We start from the raw sequence: 17,612 nt of genomic DNA, 5'->3' as shown, positions 1-17,612 counted from the left end.
TTTTTAATACCTATTACTACCTTTATGCCTTCTATAAGATCACTTCTCAGTCATTTCCGTTCAAGGTTGCAAAGTGTACGTTTCTCCTGTCATTCGTCATAACTCAATCCTGTAATGCTCGGCATCAGGCCCATGACTCTTCTCTGCACCACCTCCATGGTTTGAATGATTCCTTTGGAACTGGATGCAGTTTTCAAGGTGTGGCTTGACCAGAACAGGTTAAGTTTTGTGCTGCTTGAAGATGACGGGACATTTTGCCTGCACAAAAGATACGTTAATATTTTGTCATGTAATTTTATTAAAAATTGAAATGGCCATTTTAGAGAAGTATTAGGCATATTAAGGGGGTTAAGCAGATGATCAGTCCAAGGCATCATTTCCCCTAGTAGTTTGCTAAACTCGCCTTGCTGAATCTCTGTTAATGCTTGTTAATGAGTTCAGATCCAAGCCCTCTAACTTTCAGACGAGCAACTTCCACGAGGGAAGAAATGAGCTTTGTGATAAATCTGTAGTTTCTGCAGTCCTGCTGAGGAAATTTAGAGCTAACAAATCAATGTCTCATTCTTAATGTAGGAATGCGGGCCTTCATACCTGATAAAGACACAAGCTACTTTGAGAGCTTTTTAGAAACCATTGGAATTAAAGATGGACGAGGGATATTGACAGACAGCTTTGGGAGAATCAAGAGAAGCATGAGTAATACATCAGCATCTGCAGTCAGAAGTTATGACAGCTGGTCTGTGCCTTCAGAATCAGATGTCTTTGAAAGAATGATTTCAAATATTACACATGACATAGAAGCTTTAGGATGTGATGTGGAAGATGATTTACTGTGACCAACGTAAAGAGATCCTATCAATTTGCTTGACGACTCTAATTGATGACTTTACTTCACAGTCACTCAGCACAACAAAGTGTGAAAGTCTGCATAAAGTTCTTGTTTCCTACTATTAAAATGTGTAGTGTGCTAAATGTTTAATATTTTCTAAATGTTAAATATTTTGATGAAACTACAGCTGGAAAATCATTGTGAACGATGTTATCACACAAATACTATACTTATTACACTCGGATCAAATTTCTCTCTATCATCTTAACCAAGATATTGGCCCCGATTTTCAAAGGAAATTGTGGGAGGTGTGGGGGGGGGGGGGGGGGGGCGGTACTGCGAAAATCGGGTGAGGACGCCGGCCCCAACTCGCCAACTTCCGGGTTTCCCACTGACGCGCCTGTGTGCGTGCGTGTTTCCCGAATGCGGAAGTCCCGTCGGCAATTAAAGCCGGCGGGATGATAGTTAAAGAACCAAATGTACTTCATTGAGGTACTTAAGGTACTTTATTTCTGACGTGGTAGATAGTTAAAATGATTTTAAACTTACCTGGGCGGCTTTCCCACTGCTTCCGATTCATGCCTGGTGAAACCAGCTGTGAAGGGCCGGATGAGGCAAAAATAAACTAAATAAAAAACCATTGCACAAATTTAAATACAAAATAAACCTACCTTACAAAATAAAGCTACAAAATAAACCTGTTCCGATGTCCCCCTCTTTGATGTCCTCCTCTCCCTCTGATGTCTCCCTCTCCGATTCCCCTCTCAGCCCCCGATGTCTCCCTCTCCAATTCCCCTCTCATCCCCCGATGTCCCTCTCCGATCTCCTTCTCCCCATCCTGATCTCCCCTTCTCCCCCCTGATCTTCCACTCTACCCCCCCCCCCCCGATCTTCTCCTCTCACCACCCCCCTCCCCCGATCTTTAGCGCCCTCCACTCTCTGTTCCAGTGCCTGATGACGTCTCTCTCCCCCTCTTTCTCTCTCCATCACCCCCCCCCACCCCCCCCCTCCCAACGGCATTGCAGCTCCTGTCGGCAGCCAGCCTGTCAATCAGGCTGGCTGCCAGGCGCGAAACCTGGAGACAAATTTAATCACCATCAATCATACTGCGGTCGCATTGGAAAAGGTAAGTTTTTTAAAATTTGGGTTTGCCATGTGCACCTTCACCCACCCCCCACCCAACTTCCTGCCAACCCGCCACCATTTCAAAATTGAGCCCGTTGACTTTTTTGTTTTAAATGGGTCAATGTTTCATGAAAATAGTAGAGAAGAATTTCATACAACTGAGGTACGCATTCATACACTAACACAGCTCACTGTCATTTCCAGACATATACCAATGGCAGATTGTTTTTTGCTAGCCTCCACAAATCATAACAAGATGACAATTATGTAAAATTTGATTTCTAAATCTTTTAAAAGCTGAGAAAAATATCCAAATTGTGAATAGTAAATAAATGTTATTTAAACTGTGTGCACCATATGGTTAAAGTTATTATTCACATTTTTTGTGTGAAATTACCACAATGAAATCAATGGTGAGTTCATTACATGTAAAGCGTTGTTTTTAAGTTCTCTCTGTGGTCTCTTTGCGATAATGCTGTCAGTGCAATAATGGGCAATGTTTGGCACTGGGCACAGCAAACATATCTGGTGAAAAATTAAAATCATAAACAAATTATGTATGTCCTTCTGTAAATTTTCTCTGCTTCATTTCCACTGACTAATTTTCTGTGCTCCCTTCTCTGTCTTTGTGTTTGTATTTCTCTCTCTTTCTACATTTCCTACATTACAACAGTGAATACGCTGCAAAAAAGTACTTCATTGGCTGTAAAGCACTTTGGGCGACCCTGAGGTCATGAAAGATGCTATATACATGCAAGTCTTTCTTTCTGTGCTTCTCATATATTTTTCTCAATATGATGTCTTTATCTCTTTGTTTGTGTCAGATTTTTTTTCCTTCTAACTTTTTTTTATATTTCTAATTTCCTCTGTCTTCTCTCTCTTCTGTATGTCTCTCACATATGTTCCATTACTGATGTGCTATCCTCCACTGATGTGCTATCTCTTACCTTTGATAAAGCGGAGGCCAAAAGGAGTGTGGGGGCTGGGACCGGGGTAGGCACGGGGTGAGCTGGGCTGAGGTGTCTGAAGGACAGAAGGGGTGTGACCTGAAGCTGAGGCAGGGATTTTGGAGTGGACCAGGTAGTCTTGGGCCTCTAATATTCCATGAGGGGTTGAGAGGAAACTGGGGCTGGGCAACACATGGGGAGGGGAGAGGGGCTCTATCTTCACTGGGTGAGCCAGTGACCTGGCAGAAAATAAGGGAAGGGCTGGGACTTGACTGCTGTTTAACTGTGGAGTCAAGCTTAATTCTATTCTCACCTGATACCCATACACATACACTTTCCAGCAGAGGCATTGAATAGTGATCAGGAGGAGGAACTGGACTGATTTTTCCCTTCCCTAGTCCCAGGTACTAATGCCAACCATAACATTTCTATTGACAGAGGTTAGCTAACTCGGTACAGATTGGGGTTTGAACCTGGCACCTTCTTGGTCTGTGTGGCTCAATTGCATACTGGGCACCAAATGTACTAACTGAACCGAATCAACTACTGTACCATATGTAATGCATTGTCTGTGTGGCCCACCAGATTCAATTGAAATTTTAAAACCAGAAGTTAATGTTTCTGATGTATTAAAGAATAATAGTAAGTGAAAAGAATTGGTGATTCTGCAAGTTAAAACTTTACAGAAAATTATTTCTGCATTAGCTGCCTCAGAATTGATTCATTTGTATTTGAACATTTCAGTACCTGAGGACACCCTCCTGTCCTAGCATCTAATTCTTTCTTAAGAAAAAAAATCTAATTCTTTCTTAAATGATTCTAGGGTTTTTGCCTCCACCACTCTATCTGGAACTTCATTCCACACATCGATCACTCTGTAAAGAAGAATTTCCTGATATCAGTCCTAATGTTACCTTACACTGGTTTGAACACACGACCCCTGGGTTTACTTCCAAAGTTTAATTTAAAGTAATATTCTGGGTTAACTTCTAGCAATTTATGTACCACTTATTTACACTCTCAAACGCCTCCTTTCTGGGCTGAAAATCCTAATGGCATTAGGATGTCTCTGGATGGATGAACTGAGGGGGATAAATGGCCTTTCTCATCCATAATGACCGTATGATCAAAATATACTGGCAGCACAATTTCCAAAGAGTGCCTGATACTCCAGATTGAAAACAGAAATCATATTTGTGATGTGACCTCTTCCTGAAAAGTTGCAAATAAGCTAAATTCAACACTTTTTTGATAGCGAGAAAGAACTTGCATTTCTGTAGTACCTTTCTCGTCCTCAAGATGTCCCAAAGTACATTACATCCAATGAATTATTTTTGAAGTGTAGTCATTGTTGTTATGTAGCCAAATGTAGCAGCCAATCTGCACACTGCAAGATCCCACAAACAATAATGAGATAAATGACCAGTTAATCTGTTTTTGGTGGTGTTAGTTGAGGGATGGCCAGAACACTAGGAGAACTCCCTTGCTTTTATTCAAATAGTGCCTTAGGATCTTTTACGTTTACCTGAACAGGCAGATGGGGTTTTGATATCAGTGTGAAAGTCGTAGCACATTAAAATAGAGTTTTGCGGAAAGCACGGTAATGATGCAAATATCAGAAGGGCAGTATTTGCATCAATAACTCTATCTTCCACAAACACTAGAGGGCACTGTGTTAAATTAGCAACATTCAGAAACTAACAGAGTTTCAAAACTCTCATGATAATATTATCTTAGTACCATATCCATGCCAGCAAAGCACCAGGGAGTCCCTCTTTGTTTAACCCCCTACAGTTGACCAAAGCAACAGAAAATTTGCACAAGAGGTTGAAGTTGCCATAAATAATTTGTAATGATTTAACTCGCTGAAAGGCTACAGCTCATTTGACAGTGTGATAGCCAAGATTTTCTTAAAGTTAGTCTCTTGTATTTTTAAAACAATAATGTTGATAAATGCATACCATCCTCTCCACTTGAAATGTTTCTGCATTTTTTTACATTCATGTTTGATTTGGGAGGAGAAAAAAATATCTACTTGTTCAATGTTTGTAAATGCAGAAAAACTCCACCATGAATCAGCTGTCAGTGTTCTAAAGCCCCTGGGTTCTTGACTAGTGCCAGTGCTGTAAGAATGTAGTAGGTGTTGCTTGTGACAAAATATTACTCAGAGTTGAGTTAAGCTTTAGAAAGTAGATTGTTCAGTAAAATCCTTTATATTAAATGTCTTTACAAAATGACAGTGATTACAGTATTCTAACTAATTTAAATGCTTTGTTGTTGTATGTTTATGTTGATATATAATTCTTATTTACTATATAAACAATAAAATAACTTTTTCTTGTTTTTCTTATGAAACTGGTTTCCAGTTAATTAGAGCAATTGGCCTATAGACAATACACAAGACATTGTAATATTGTATTCCTGTGCATGAATATTATTGTTGGATTGCTAGTATATCTGACAGTAAGTCAGAGGATGTTCTGTTTTATCATGACTGGAATATTACACTATGTAATCCACAATGTATTATTCTGCTGCTTAAGTGCATTCATATTTAATAGGCCAGTCTCTTTAAGGCCACAGGAGATCTTGAACTTAATTAAAGGTCCATTGCAGATGGTGAGAGAAACCTACTGATTGACAGGTGCTTGTAAATTTCTGGTTCCAGGTGAGAAGAAACCAGCATGAAATGACTGCCGTTCCTTTTTATTCATATAACCCGCACAAAACTGAACATCTTACATCTGTGCACACTTCCTGTCAACTTTTTCCATTATAAATTCCAATATTCACTTTTATAATGGAAACTGCTTATGTAAACTTGTCATGCTGTAATTACCCCTCCCCCTCCCAAAGTGGAGGTCACATAGAAATTTAAAATAGGAAATATAAAAATAAGGATAGAATGTGTGACTTTAAACTGGGGACTGAATTACATTTGTGTTGCCTTGGCCTCTAATTTTACTTTACCTGAAGAGTACACTTGGTCTTGGCTCCCCAGATGCAGCATCACAGAATCATAGAATCATAGAAAGGTTACAGCACGGAAGGAGGCCATTTGGCCCATTAAGTCCGTGCCAGCTCTATGCAAGAGCAATCCAGCTAGTCCCACTCCCCCGCCCTATCCCCGTAGCCTGGCAAATGTTTTCCTTTCAAGTACTTATCCAGTTCCCTTTTGAAGGCCATGATTGAATCTGCCTCCACCACCTCCTCAGGCAGTGTATTCCAGATCTTAACCACTCACTGTGTAAAAAAGGTTTTCCTTTGGTTCTTTTACCAATCACCTTAAATCTACGTCCTCTGGTCCTTGACCCTTCCGCCAATGGGAACAGTTTCTCTCTATCTACTCTGGCTAGATCCTTCATGATTTTGAATACCTCTATCAAATCTCCTCGCAACCATCTCTGTTCCAAGGAGAACAACCCCAGCTTCTCCACTCTAGCCACGTAACTAGAGTCCCTCATCCCTGGAATCATTCTAGTAAATCTCTTCTGCACCCTCTCTAAGGCCTTCACAACTTTCCTAAAGTGCGGTGCCCAGAACTGGACACAATACTTTAGTTGTGGCCGAACCAGTGTTTTATAAAGGTTCATCATGACTTCCATACTTTTGTACTCTATGCCTCTATAAAGCCCAGGATCCTGTATGCTTTTTTTAACCGCTTTCTCAACCTGCCATGCCACCTTCAACGATTTATGCACATATACCATCAGATCTCTCTGTTCCTGTACCCCTTTTAAAATTGTGCCTTCTAGTTTATATTGCCTCTCCTCGTTCTTCCTACTGAAATGTATCACTTCCCATTTTTCTGTGTTAAATTTCATCTGCTACGTGTCCATCCATGCCACCAGCCTGTCTATATCCTCTTGAAGTCTATCACTATCCTCCTCACTGTTCATTACCCTTCCAAGTTTTGTGTCATCTGCAAATTTTGAAATTGTGCCCTGTACACCCAAGTCCAAGTCATTAATGTATATCAAGAAAAGCAATGGTCCCAGCACCGACCCCTAGGGACCACCACTGTACACCTCCCTCCAGTCCGAAAAACGACCATTCACCACTACTCTGTTTCCTGTCCCTTAGCCAATTCTGTATCCATGTTGCTACTGCCCCCTTTATTCCATGGGCTGCGATTGACTAATGTAGATGTATGTATAAATGAGGTGTCCAGCATTCTGCATGCTACAGGGGCTGAAGCCAAATTCCAGTCGGAGATAATATTTATATCATTAGAAACCTGCAATATTCACTTTTCACCACATGAAGTGTGGATCACAGCTAAAACTAAGGCCTTGAAAGTTCAACCTTACTGCTAACCATTTGAGTAAAATATCTTAAGAGGATTTTGAGATAATTCCAATTCTCATTCTCTCTCAGCTGATACCACTTTCACCTGTGAGTTCGAAGATTGTGAGTCCTCAGGACTTGAACACATAATCTAAGCTGAAAGTACTGGCCAGTGCTGTGCTGGTGGTGTGATCCTTTAACTGGGTGTTAAGGATAAACTGGATTTTAAGGACATGGTGATGTAGTGGTTATGTTATTGGACTAGCAATGCTACAGGCCTGGACTAATAATCCAGAGAATGTGAGTTCAGATCCCACCATGATAGTTTGAGAATTTGAATTCAGTTTATTAAAAAAAGTTGATATCAGTAAAAGTGACCATGAAAGATGTTGGATTGTTATAAAAACCCAATTGATTCTGAACACCTCGAGAATTTTCAGTTAATCAGAGAGAGCCAGCATGGATTTGTGAAAGGTAGGTCATGCCTGACAAACCTGATTGAATTTTTTGAAGAGGTGACTAAAGTAGTGGACAGGGGAATGTCAATGGATGTTATTGATATGGACTTCCAGAAGGCATTTGATAAGGTCCCACATAAGAGACTGTTAGCTAAGATAGAAGCCCATGGAATCGAGGGAAAAGTACGGACTTGGTTAGGAAGTTGGCTGAGCGAAAGGCGACAGAGAGTAGGGATAATGGGTAGGTACTCACATTGGCAGGATGTGACTAGTGGAGTCCCGCAGGGATCTGTCTTGGGGCCTCAATTATTCACAATATTTATTAACGACTTAGATGAAGGCATAGAAAGTCTCATATCTAAGTCTGCCGATGAGACAAAGATTGGTAGCATTGTAAGCAGTGTAGAGGAAAACATAAAATTACAAAGGGATATTGATAGATTAGGTGAATGGGCAAAACTGTGGCAAATGGAATTCAATGTAGGCAAATGTGAGGTTATCCACTTTGGATCAAAAAAGGATAGAACAGGGTACTTTCTAAATGGTAAAAAGTTAAAAACAGTGGATATCCAAAGGGACGTAGGGGTTCAGGTACATGGAATATTGAAGTGTCATGAACAGGTGCAGAAAATAATTAATAAGGCTAATGGAATGCTGGCCTTTATATCTAGAGGACTAGAGTACAAGGGGGCAGAAGTTACGCTGCAGCTATACAAAACTCTGGTTAGACCGCACCTGGAGTACTCTGAGCAGTTCTGGGCACTGCACCTTCGGAAGGACATATTGGCCTTGGAGGCCTAGAATGGTAACTGGACTTCATGGGTTAAGTTACGAGGAGAAATTACACATATTGGGGTTGTGTTCTCTAGAGTTTAGAAGGTTAAGGAGTGATCAGATAGAAGTTTATAAGATATTAAGGGGAACAGATAGGGTGAATAGAGAGAAACTATTTCCGCTGGTTGGGGATTTTAGGAGTAGGGGGCACAGCCTAAAAATTAGAGCCAGACCTTTCAGGAGTGAGATTAAAAAACATTTCTACACACAAAGGGTGGTAGAAGTTTGGAACTCTCTTCTGCAAACGGCAATTGATACTAGCTCAATTGCTAAATTTAAATCTGAGATAGATAGCTTTTTGGCAACCAAAGGTATTAAGGGATATGGGCCAAAGGCAGGTATATGGAGTTAGATCACAGATCAGCCATGATCTTGTCAAATGGCGGAGCAGGCACGAGGGGCTGAATGGCCTACTCCTGTTCCTATATCCCTATGTTCCTATGATTCGCTAATGTTCTTTAGGGAAGAAAACCAACACTAGCTGTTCTGGCCTATGTGTGACTCCAATCTCTCACCAATGTGGTTGACTCTTAACTGTTCTCTGAAGTGTATCAAATTGCTACAACATTCCAAGAAGAACTTTACCTCAAGAGGGCTGGAATACAAAGGGGTGGATGTTATGCTACAGTTGTATAAAGCTCTGATTAGACCATATCTGGAGTATTGCATTCAGTTTTGGGCACCGCATCTCAGGAAGGATATATTAGTCTTGAAGGAGGTGCAGCGCAGATTTAACAATGATATCGGGGCTGAAAGGTTAAATTTTGAGGACAGATTGCATAGACTAGGCTTGCATATCCTTGAGTATAGCAGAGTAAGGGGTGATCTAATTAAGGTGTTTAAGATAATTAAAGGGTAGATAGAGAGAAACTATTTCCCCTGGTGGGGGAATCCAGAACAAGGGGACATAACCTTAAAACTAGAGGTGTTGTCAGGAAGCACTTCTTCACACAAAGGGTAGTGAAAATCTGGAACTCTCCCCCAAAAAACCTGTTGAGGCTAGGTCAATTGAAAATTTCAAAACTGAGATTGGTAGATTTTTGTTAGGTAAGGGTATTAAGGGATATGGAACCAAGGCGGGTAAATGGAGTTGAGATCAGCCGAGATCTAATTGAATGGCGGAACAGGCTCGAGGGGCTGAATGGCCTACTTCTGTTCCTATTTTCCTAAGAAGGTCAACCACCACCTTCTCAGGGCAACTAAGGAGGGCAATAAATGTCGGCCTTGCCAGCGACACCCACATCCTGAGAATGAATAAAAAACATACCATGGCACTATTTAAAGATGGGCAGGAAGTTCTTCTGGCCAGTTTTCCTCCCCAATTGCTGTTTGTGCAATTTTTCTGTTTGCCTAAATAATAACAGTATCCTGAGAGATACCAAAAGGTGCGAGATAAATTCAAGTCTTTATTATTGTTGAAAATGACCAGAATTCTACTCAGTAGCACCATCTTATGGTTGTCAGCACTCCTGCTTTGAACATGATTAACAGCAGTGACTTACTGGGCGTAATTATAACCTAACCTGTTCGGTGGGAAACTGACTGGATCGAATCAATCGATTTTACTCTTTATTGAAGCCACTTTCCTGCCATGCGGGTTAGGTTAAAATTACCCTCACTGTCTCTGTTATTTATGGGTTTTCACAGATTCTCACAATACAACACAAGCTCCTAAAAGTATTATCCAGGATTGCATAAGAGAGTTCATTGGCGAATCATTAGGATGTTATTTAAGTGAAAGAGCAGACTCAGGCAGACAGAGCAGCCCGAAAGGCTTTGTACTCACAAAATTCATAACTGGGTAGAAATCGCTCGGAGTAGTGAACCAACACTCCTCGCCGCTCCATAGATTTATACTAACCCACAAACTTACCGGGTTCTTTTCTTTGGGCACTTCCTCGAATAGGAAGTGGAGAAGAGCCCAGCTTCAGTTCAAGTGAAGCTAGGACCCTGGGACAAGCGAGAGGATCACACTGTCCCCTCGATCAATCAGATCATAGCATTTTTGACAGCTGCGTTCACGGACTCTGCAGGCTTGGAGCCTTAAACCAGGAAGTAAAAGGTACAACATTTTAAATCAATGTAAAAACAGTTATAGATAGTGAAGAAAGAAAGGGTAAGACATAATTGAACTAAATAAAAGAGACAGAAGGGAAAAAAAAAAATTTTAATTAAATTTTTTTAGTTTTAAAAAAAAAACATTTTTAGGATCATAGGAACAGGAGTAGGACATTCAGCCCCTCGTGCCTGCTCCGCCATTTGATGAGATCATGGCTGATCTGTGATCTAACTCCATATACCTGCCTTTGGCCCATATCTCTTAATACCTTTGGTTGCCAAAAAGCTATCTATCTCAGATTTAAATTTAGCAATTGAGCTAGTATCAATTGCCGTTTGCGGAAGAGAGTTCCAAACTTCTACAACCCTTTGTGTGTAGAAATGTTTTCTAATCTCGCTCCTGAAAGGTCTGGCTCTAATTTTTAGACTGTGCCCCCTACTCCTAAAATCCCCAACCAGCGGAAATAGTTTCTCTCTATCCACCCTATCTGTTCCCCTTAATATCTTATAAACTTCAATCAGATCACCCCTTAACCTTCGAAACTCCAGAGAATACAACCCCAATTTGTGTAATCTCTCCTCGTAACTTAACCCTTGAAGTCCGGGTATCATTCTAGTAAACCTACACTGCACTCCCTCCAAGGCCAATATGTCCTTCCGAAGGTGCGGTGCCCAGAACTGCTCACAGTACTCCAGGTCTAACCAGGGTTTTGTATAGCTGCAGCATAACTTCTGCCCCCTTGTACTCTAGCCCTCTAGATATAAAGGCCAACATTCCATTTGCCTTCTTGATTATTTTCTGCACCTGTTCATGACACTTCAATGATCGATGTACCTGAACCCCTAAGTCCCTTTGGACATCCACTGTTTTTACTTTTTACCATTTAATGACCAAAAACTATTAAAATAAGGAGTAATGAAACTCGACATTTTTAATTTTAATCTTTAGTTGTTTGGCAGTTATTATGACTTACTGCGCTGTTAAAACTTAATTTAGAGCTGTATTTTTAAGTGTGCCTGTTTGGCGTAATTAGTTACTTTCCAGCTGGGCAGATGAGTAAGTTTGCACCTTTTCAATGATTTCTCTGATTGCAACGTATGATGTCCCTTTAATTCGAAGCTGTCATATCGCTGGCGAACCACTGGGTGCAAGTTCCAGATTTCCACGTTTCACTGAGCATGTGCAAACGCTGGAACTTGCTCCTCTATATCGCCACTAAAAACGGAGAACGCTGTTGAGCTCTCAGTTATTTCACGAGCGATTTCTGCCCTAATATCATCTTGTTTGTTTGGCCTAATGTAGATGATCGCCATTGACCTTTACAAACAACTTGGAATTATGTTGCAGGTTTGGACATAAATTGGTAGGTTTGTAGAAAAAGTGAGCATAGCTTTAAATTAATGTTTGCTGATCAGCATAAGTAATTACAGTGGGTGTTTAATAATAGTCTTTCGTTAATGTGTTTTAATTCATGCGCACATGTAGTGAGCTTGAGGAGCACACAGCAATTAATTAGTGAGGCTGATTGAATTGGTTACCTATGGCCTTGTAGCTATTTCTAGCTGTTGAAAAATGAAGGTTTTGATGGGTAATTTAGCTACTCTGCAATACATATGAACTCTTCAATTGAAAACTGATCAGTAATTAGCAGCTTTCATGAAATAGTGCAATGTTTCTCACACTGATTTACTAGCTGACAGTGCAATTACACAGTGAATTGCTGTACTTTTTTTTACACACATGTGGTGATGCTGCACTGACTGTGATCTCATTCTGTGAACATATTTCAGTTTTCAACAGTGGAGCTCTGATGACACATTGCTTTTGACACACTAATGCCCTGCATCACTGAAGTGTAGGACATGTGTTCACCTTTAGGACTGCACACATCCAGAGAAGGCTGACACAACACTAATATCACCCACAGAACCTGGAAGTAGCTGAGGAGGACCGGTAAGGCTGCAAATAACCACTAGAAAGAGTTGGGTTAAGCCAAGCATCAGGGACATACAATGAACAGATGCACATAAATAAAAACAGAAAATGCTGGAAACACTCAGCAAGTCAGGCAGCATCTGTGGAGAGAGAAACAGAGTTAACGTTTCAGGTCGATGACCTTTCATCAGAACTGTTCAGATGCTGCCTGACCCGTTGAATGTTTCCAGCACTTTCTGTTTTTATTTCAGATTTCCACCATCTGCAGTATTTTGCTTTTGTTTTAGATGCATATAAATGTTGTTTACAATACAGACTACCGATATTTTTCTTCAGGAAAAATGCCAATGCAATTTAAGCCCCGATTTTAACTCGGGGCGAGTTTGCGGTGGGCAGGAAACCCCCTCCCCTTCCCCCTCCCGGACAGCTGAGTGTGAGCCCTGGGCCATTTTAACTCCTGGGTCTTATTATAATATCATGGCCAGGCTGACCTCCCAATTGCCTGCAGAATCGGTGCGCAATTTCCAGTGCAACTCCCCACTGTACTTAAAGTGAGGATGTGCCTCTTAAAGTGAGGTTGCATTCCTCACTTTTTTATTTACTGTGATCTAATTGCTGTTAAATTGCTGCAAATGGTTGGGAAACACTTTCTGGCAGCCAGGATGAGCAGAAAGGCTGGCCCACGCTTCACTGATGCCTCTCCGGATGTTTTAATTGAGGAAGGAGGGAGCAACCCTTCCCCACAAGTCACAAGAGTGTCTCCAAGGCAGGATAAAGTATACATATGGACAGAGGTGGCTGAAAGGGTCAGTGTCTCTCACGTCTCATCCAGGGCGTGGCTTCAGTGTAGGAAGAGGTTCTTCACTTCACAAGGGGAGTAATGGTGAGTACAGGTCTTAATTTCTCCACCTCTCTCAACAGAGCCTCATAACACTCTTTTCACCTCACTGCCACAGCCCCCACCCACCCCTCCGGCACTCAACAATTCCCTCTCCTCAATTAAAAGTGAACAACGCAACACATCTCTTTCTCATTATAAGCACACTCACCACTTGCCTTTATCTCTTCACACCACACACTGACATCATTCTCTTTTCACATACTGCCACTTGCATAACCACCGACTCCTCCCACCACTCTTTCCTCACTTCACATTCCACACACTTAGCTTTACATTCTGCACCTCCCTTTCCTCATTCCATCATCTTGCGTCTTCTCCATCTCTCAACACATCCACTATATGCACAAGCCTCACACATCTCCGCTTACCTTTTCAACAGCCACTCACTAACTTTACCCTCTCTTGTTCCTGGGAGGGTCAAATAATGGGAGGATGATACAGGGTCTTAGGATAAAGGTGTCATGACAGCTACCTGGGTGCTTTGCAGAAATTTGCATGATCCTGTTTCTGTGATCAGCCACTAACTGCACTGATGGAGTGGTATCCTTTTCTATTGAATACTGCTGGCTGGTGATGTGGTGCCCCGATGGCAATATGTGCAGTGAACTATGCCCTGCACACAGGGGAAGCCGGCCACTGCTGCAAATGCCTGAGCGCTCTCCTGCTAACTGTTAAGGTCAATGGGAAAGGTGATGAATTGGTTAGCCCTGATGAAGAGGGCATCGGTGATCTGCTTAATGTAGCTGTGTACTGCAGACTGTGAGATGCGGGTGATGTCCCCAATGACAAACTGAAAAGAGCCAGTGGTGAAAAAAGTTGAGGGCATGTGGTAACTTTGAGAGCCACTGGCAAAGTATGGCCCCCTGGTCCAGTAGGCAGCAGGTCCCCTTGCAGGGGTTAGCAGATGTCTGAGACAGCCTGCCTGAAGAAGTGAAACCTCCTGAGGCAGTGCTCCTCACTCAGATCCAGGAAAGTTACTCTGGGGCAGTATACCCTGTGTGCTGATGTGGCCCCTGGTGTCTTCTGAGAGGAGCTGCTCCTGAGGTTCCTGAGACTGCTGCTGCTCCTCTTTCTTCATCCAGAAAAGACTGACAATAATAGCACCCATGATGATAGGAGAAAGGATACTGAGGTAAAATAAGACAAAAAGCGATCTGGAAACTGGAGAACCTCCGGGGAAGCCCGATAGCGAAGATCAAATGACCCACTGTGCTGCAGATGTGTGCCTCTTTTACACAGCATCATTGAGAATACGAGGCACCAATTCCACCAGGTTTTACTGGCACATTTCAAGCTGGGTGGGCCTCCTGTTTCAGCGCCGTTAAAATCACATTGTGGCGCTGATGACATCATCAGGCCACGAATTTTTCATGTAAAGCAGGCCTTCATCTGCCTGGAGCAGGCTGCCATCCCGGACAAGCTTTTCCCCAAGTTAAAATGGCATGGGGCGAGAACCTGTTGCGAACATGATGTGAACCCCTCCTGCCCCCAAATTTAACTACCCGCCTGCCCAGTTTGCACGGGCATGGTTAATATCTGGGCTTTTTGTCGGCTTAATTTAACTGGTAGTGCTCTTGCCTCTGAGTCAGAAGGTTGTGGGTTAAAATGTCATTCCATCACCTAATTCAGATTGACACTTTGGTGCAGTACTGAGGGAGTGCTGCATTGTCAGAGGTGTAGTTTTTCAGACGATATTAAACTGACATAATACCTGCCTATTTAGGTAGACATTAATAACGTCATGGCACTATTCGAAGAAGAGTATCCTGGCCAACATTCTCCCCTGAACCAACACCACCAAAACAGGTTATCTGGTCATTCATCCATTTGTTTATTTATAGGACCTTGCTGTGTGCAAATTGGCTGCTATGTTTCCCTACATAGCAACAGCAAAAAGTAATCCATTTCTGTCACCTGGGAAAAGAATTGCACTTGGTACTGGGAATTGCACTGTTTACTTGAACACAGATGCACCATCTGAATCTCATAGTCAGTCACTCGTCATTTCTGCTCCTTGAAACCCACTGAGGCCACCATTCGCAAGAATGATATGTCTAGAAGTAGTGTAATTAACATTACTGATCCACACTGGAATCACACATTACTTATGCATTTATTGAGTAGAAATCTTGCTGTTGAGGTAGATAAGCTCATGCAGAGCAGGTGTGTGATAATACCCAATACAATGGGGAGAGCGGCAATGCCAGGGAAATCCACTTGGTTCTCATCTGTTGCTGAGACTTTAGAAATGAAAGGGTTTCCCTGAATTGAGCACAGATGACTCATGAAAAAGCTTTGGACATTGATATATGTCAACAGCAAAGATTGTGACAGCGCAAATATTTTCACATCAATTCATAACTTGTGGGACCACACCACCAAATCCTCTCCAGTCTTCTATTAAGTTGTATACCATTTGTTGAATAAACAGACATTTATAATATGTGCTGCTGTTCATTACATCGAAAACTACTCACTATCATCTCTCAGTTAATAATAGAATAATGACACTGGTGGGGTATTCTTCAAAATAGCTACACTTCTCCAGTAGGTTTAATGTAGAATCATACAGTCACAGAATACTATAGCACAAACACAGGGCATTTGGCCCATCAAGTCTGTGCCAGTTTTTTTTCTCTACTTGAGCCACCTTGTCTAATGCTATTTTCCTGCTCACTCCCCATTTATATCTATGCATATTATTAAAAATATTGCGTAAAATGTGCACTTCCTGTCCACAAGCCTCACTTTCTGTTTTCATAATTTTTGATCACTCTTGCGTCAACGTTTACCATTGTAAATTGCTGTGGCAACAATTCCCATTCAATTTTGCTATGCAACCTGTCATGATGTAATCGCAGACTCTGACCACTAGGTGACTCTGTGGATTGAGTTTTTGAAGTCTCTTTCCCAACACTTTCACCATCTTGTATATATAAAAAAGTATATTCATCAACTAACTACAGACAATACCATAGGCAATTCACTAGTACCCTTTAATAGTCCTCTTTTTCAAGCAACCGTCTAATTCCCTTTAGAAAGAATTTATGAACTCTGCTTCAACAATGGTTCCTGGCATAGAATTTCGCATTCTAATTACATTTTGCTCCCAAAATCCCTTTGGTCGTGTTCATGTCAGTGACATTGGGATTATGCCTGACAGCGCCCTTCAGCATTGACCCCACTAGGGTCAGTAGGAGGGCACCTCATTAACATGGGGCAGGCAGGCAGACACAAGTGCCACTTCAGGCACATGTCTATCACCCGTCCGTCAATGCCCATGGAAACACACCTGATCACCTGCCCTTGGAGGTGGGTTACCCAGGCCCACCCACCAATCTCTGCCACATTCTGTTCACCCCCCTGAGCAACAGGGCCAATCAGGCTACAATTTTCTTGAAAAATGGAGCCCACATACCCCTTTGTGGAGATCAGTCTGCCTCCACTCACTTGGCATACTGGCTGCCACAGAAACACTGCATCCTGACTGTGGCTTAGGAATGAGAACTCCCAACTCCCACCTGTCTCTGGATCCATCCCCCGATGACATTTGCCATGTAACGGGTGGAGAGAGGTTCTGCCCCTTACAAGGCAGCCAGAAAACCCGTGGAAACAGTGGTGACTTGGCACAACTGTGTGCCATTTTCTATTACATTCCACTGGTCGCCCACCAGACTTGCAGCGGGAAACCAGTGCAACCCCTGAGGAATTTCGGTGTCATTGTGTAAAGACATTTTATCTAATTTTTTGTCATTTTCTTCAATTTGTGCCCTCACGTTACAGTATGTTGTATTGAAAAAATAATTTGTGAAATACAATAGCAGGACAGTTTACAGACTGATTAAAAAGATTAGAGGGCATTAGTTCCAATGGCTAGATGTATATAGACAAACAGATGCAAACGGCTGAGAATGGGGATATGGAATGAAAAACTGCATGCTAAAACAATGTGCATTATTATATGTTTTGCATTGGAGTCTTCCTCAGAGATGAATGGGAATGTTTGGGTTTTAAAGCAGCTGGGCGTATATTTTCTGACTGGCACTGTTTCCATAGGAACGTTTGACACATGTGCTTGTACTAAATTCCTCTCTGCACTTTTTTAACCACAGGCATTAACCCATTTAAAACAAGTGCACAGAGGAATTTAGTACAAGCACATTAGGGATCCCTACAGGAATGATGCTGGTTGGAAAGTATGCCCCTATTTCCCTGTTGAAATGGAGTAGACTGCAAA

The 17,612-nt window shown here is 41.9% G+C and overlaps 1 protein-coding gene and 1 long non-coding RNA gene across 6 annotated transcripts in view; one reads left to right on the top strand and one right to left on the bottom strand.

The window, feature by feature from the left end:
* ccm2l (CCM2 like scaffold protein) overlaps positions 1-2,303 on the top strand; it is a 34,681-nt gene extending 32,378 nt beyond the window's left edge. For all 5 annotated transcript variants that reach the window (XM_068000450.1, XM_068000446.1, XM_068000447.1 and 2 more), the window contains one exon: positions 574-2,303. In XM_068000450.1, coding sequence (XP_067856551.1) covers positions 574-836 — 263 coding nt within the window. In that variant the 3' untranslated portion in view covers positions 837-2,303. The remainder of the gene's footprint in view (positions 1-573) is intronic.
* Positions 1-17,612, bottom strand: part of LOC137335216 (uncharacterized) — a 52,245-nt gene that overhangs the window by 3,228 nt on the left and 31,405 nt on the right. The window lies entirely within an intron of this gene.

The sequence above is a fragment of the Heptranchias perlo genome, chromosome 19 (genome assembly GCF_035084215.1).
Source record: "Heptranchias perlo isolate sHepPer1 chromosome 19, sHepPer1.hap1, whole genome shotgun sequence".
NCBI lineage: Eukaryota > Metazoa > Chordata > Chondrichthyes > Hexanchiformes > Hexanchidae > Heptranchias > Heptranchias perlo.
The sequence above is the reverse complement of the archived record's forward strand: the minus strand, read 5'-3'. Positions and strand labels throughout refer to the sequence as shown.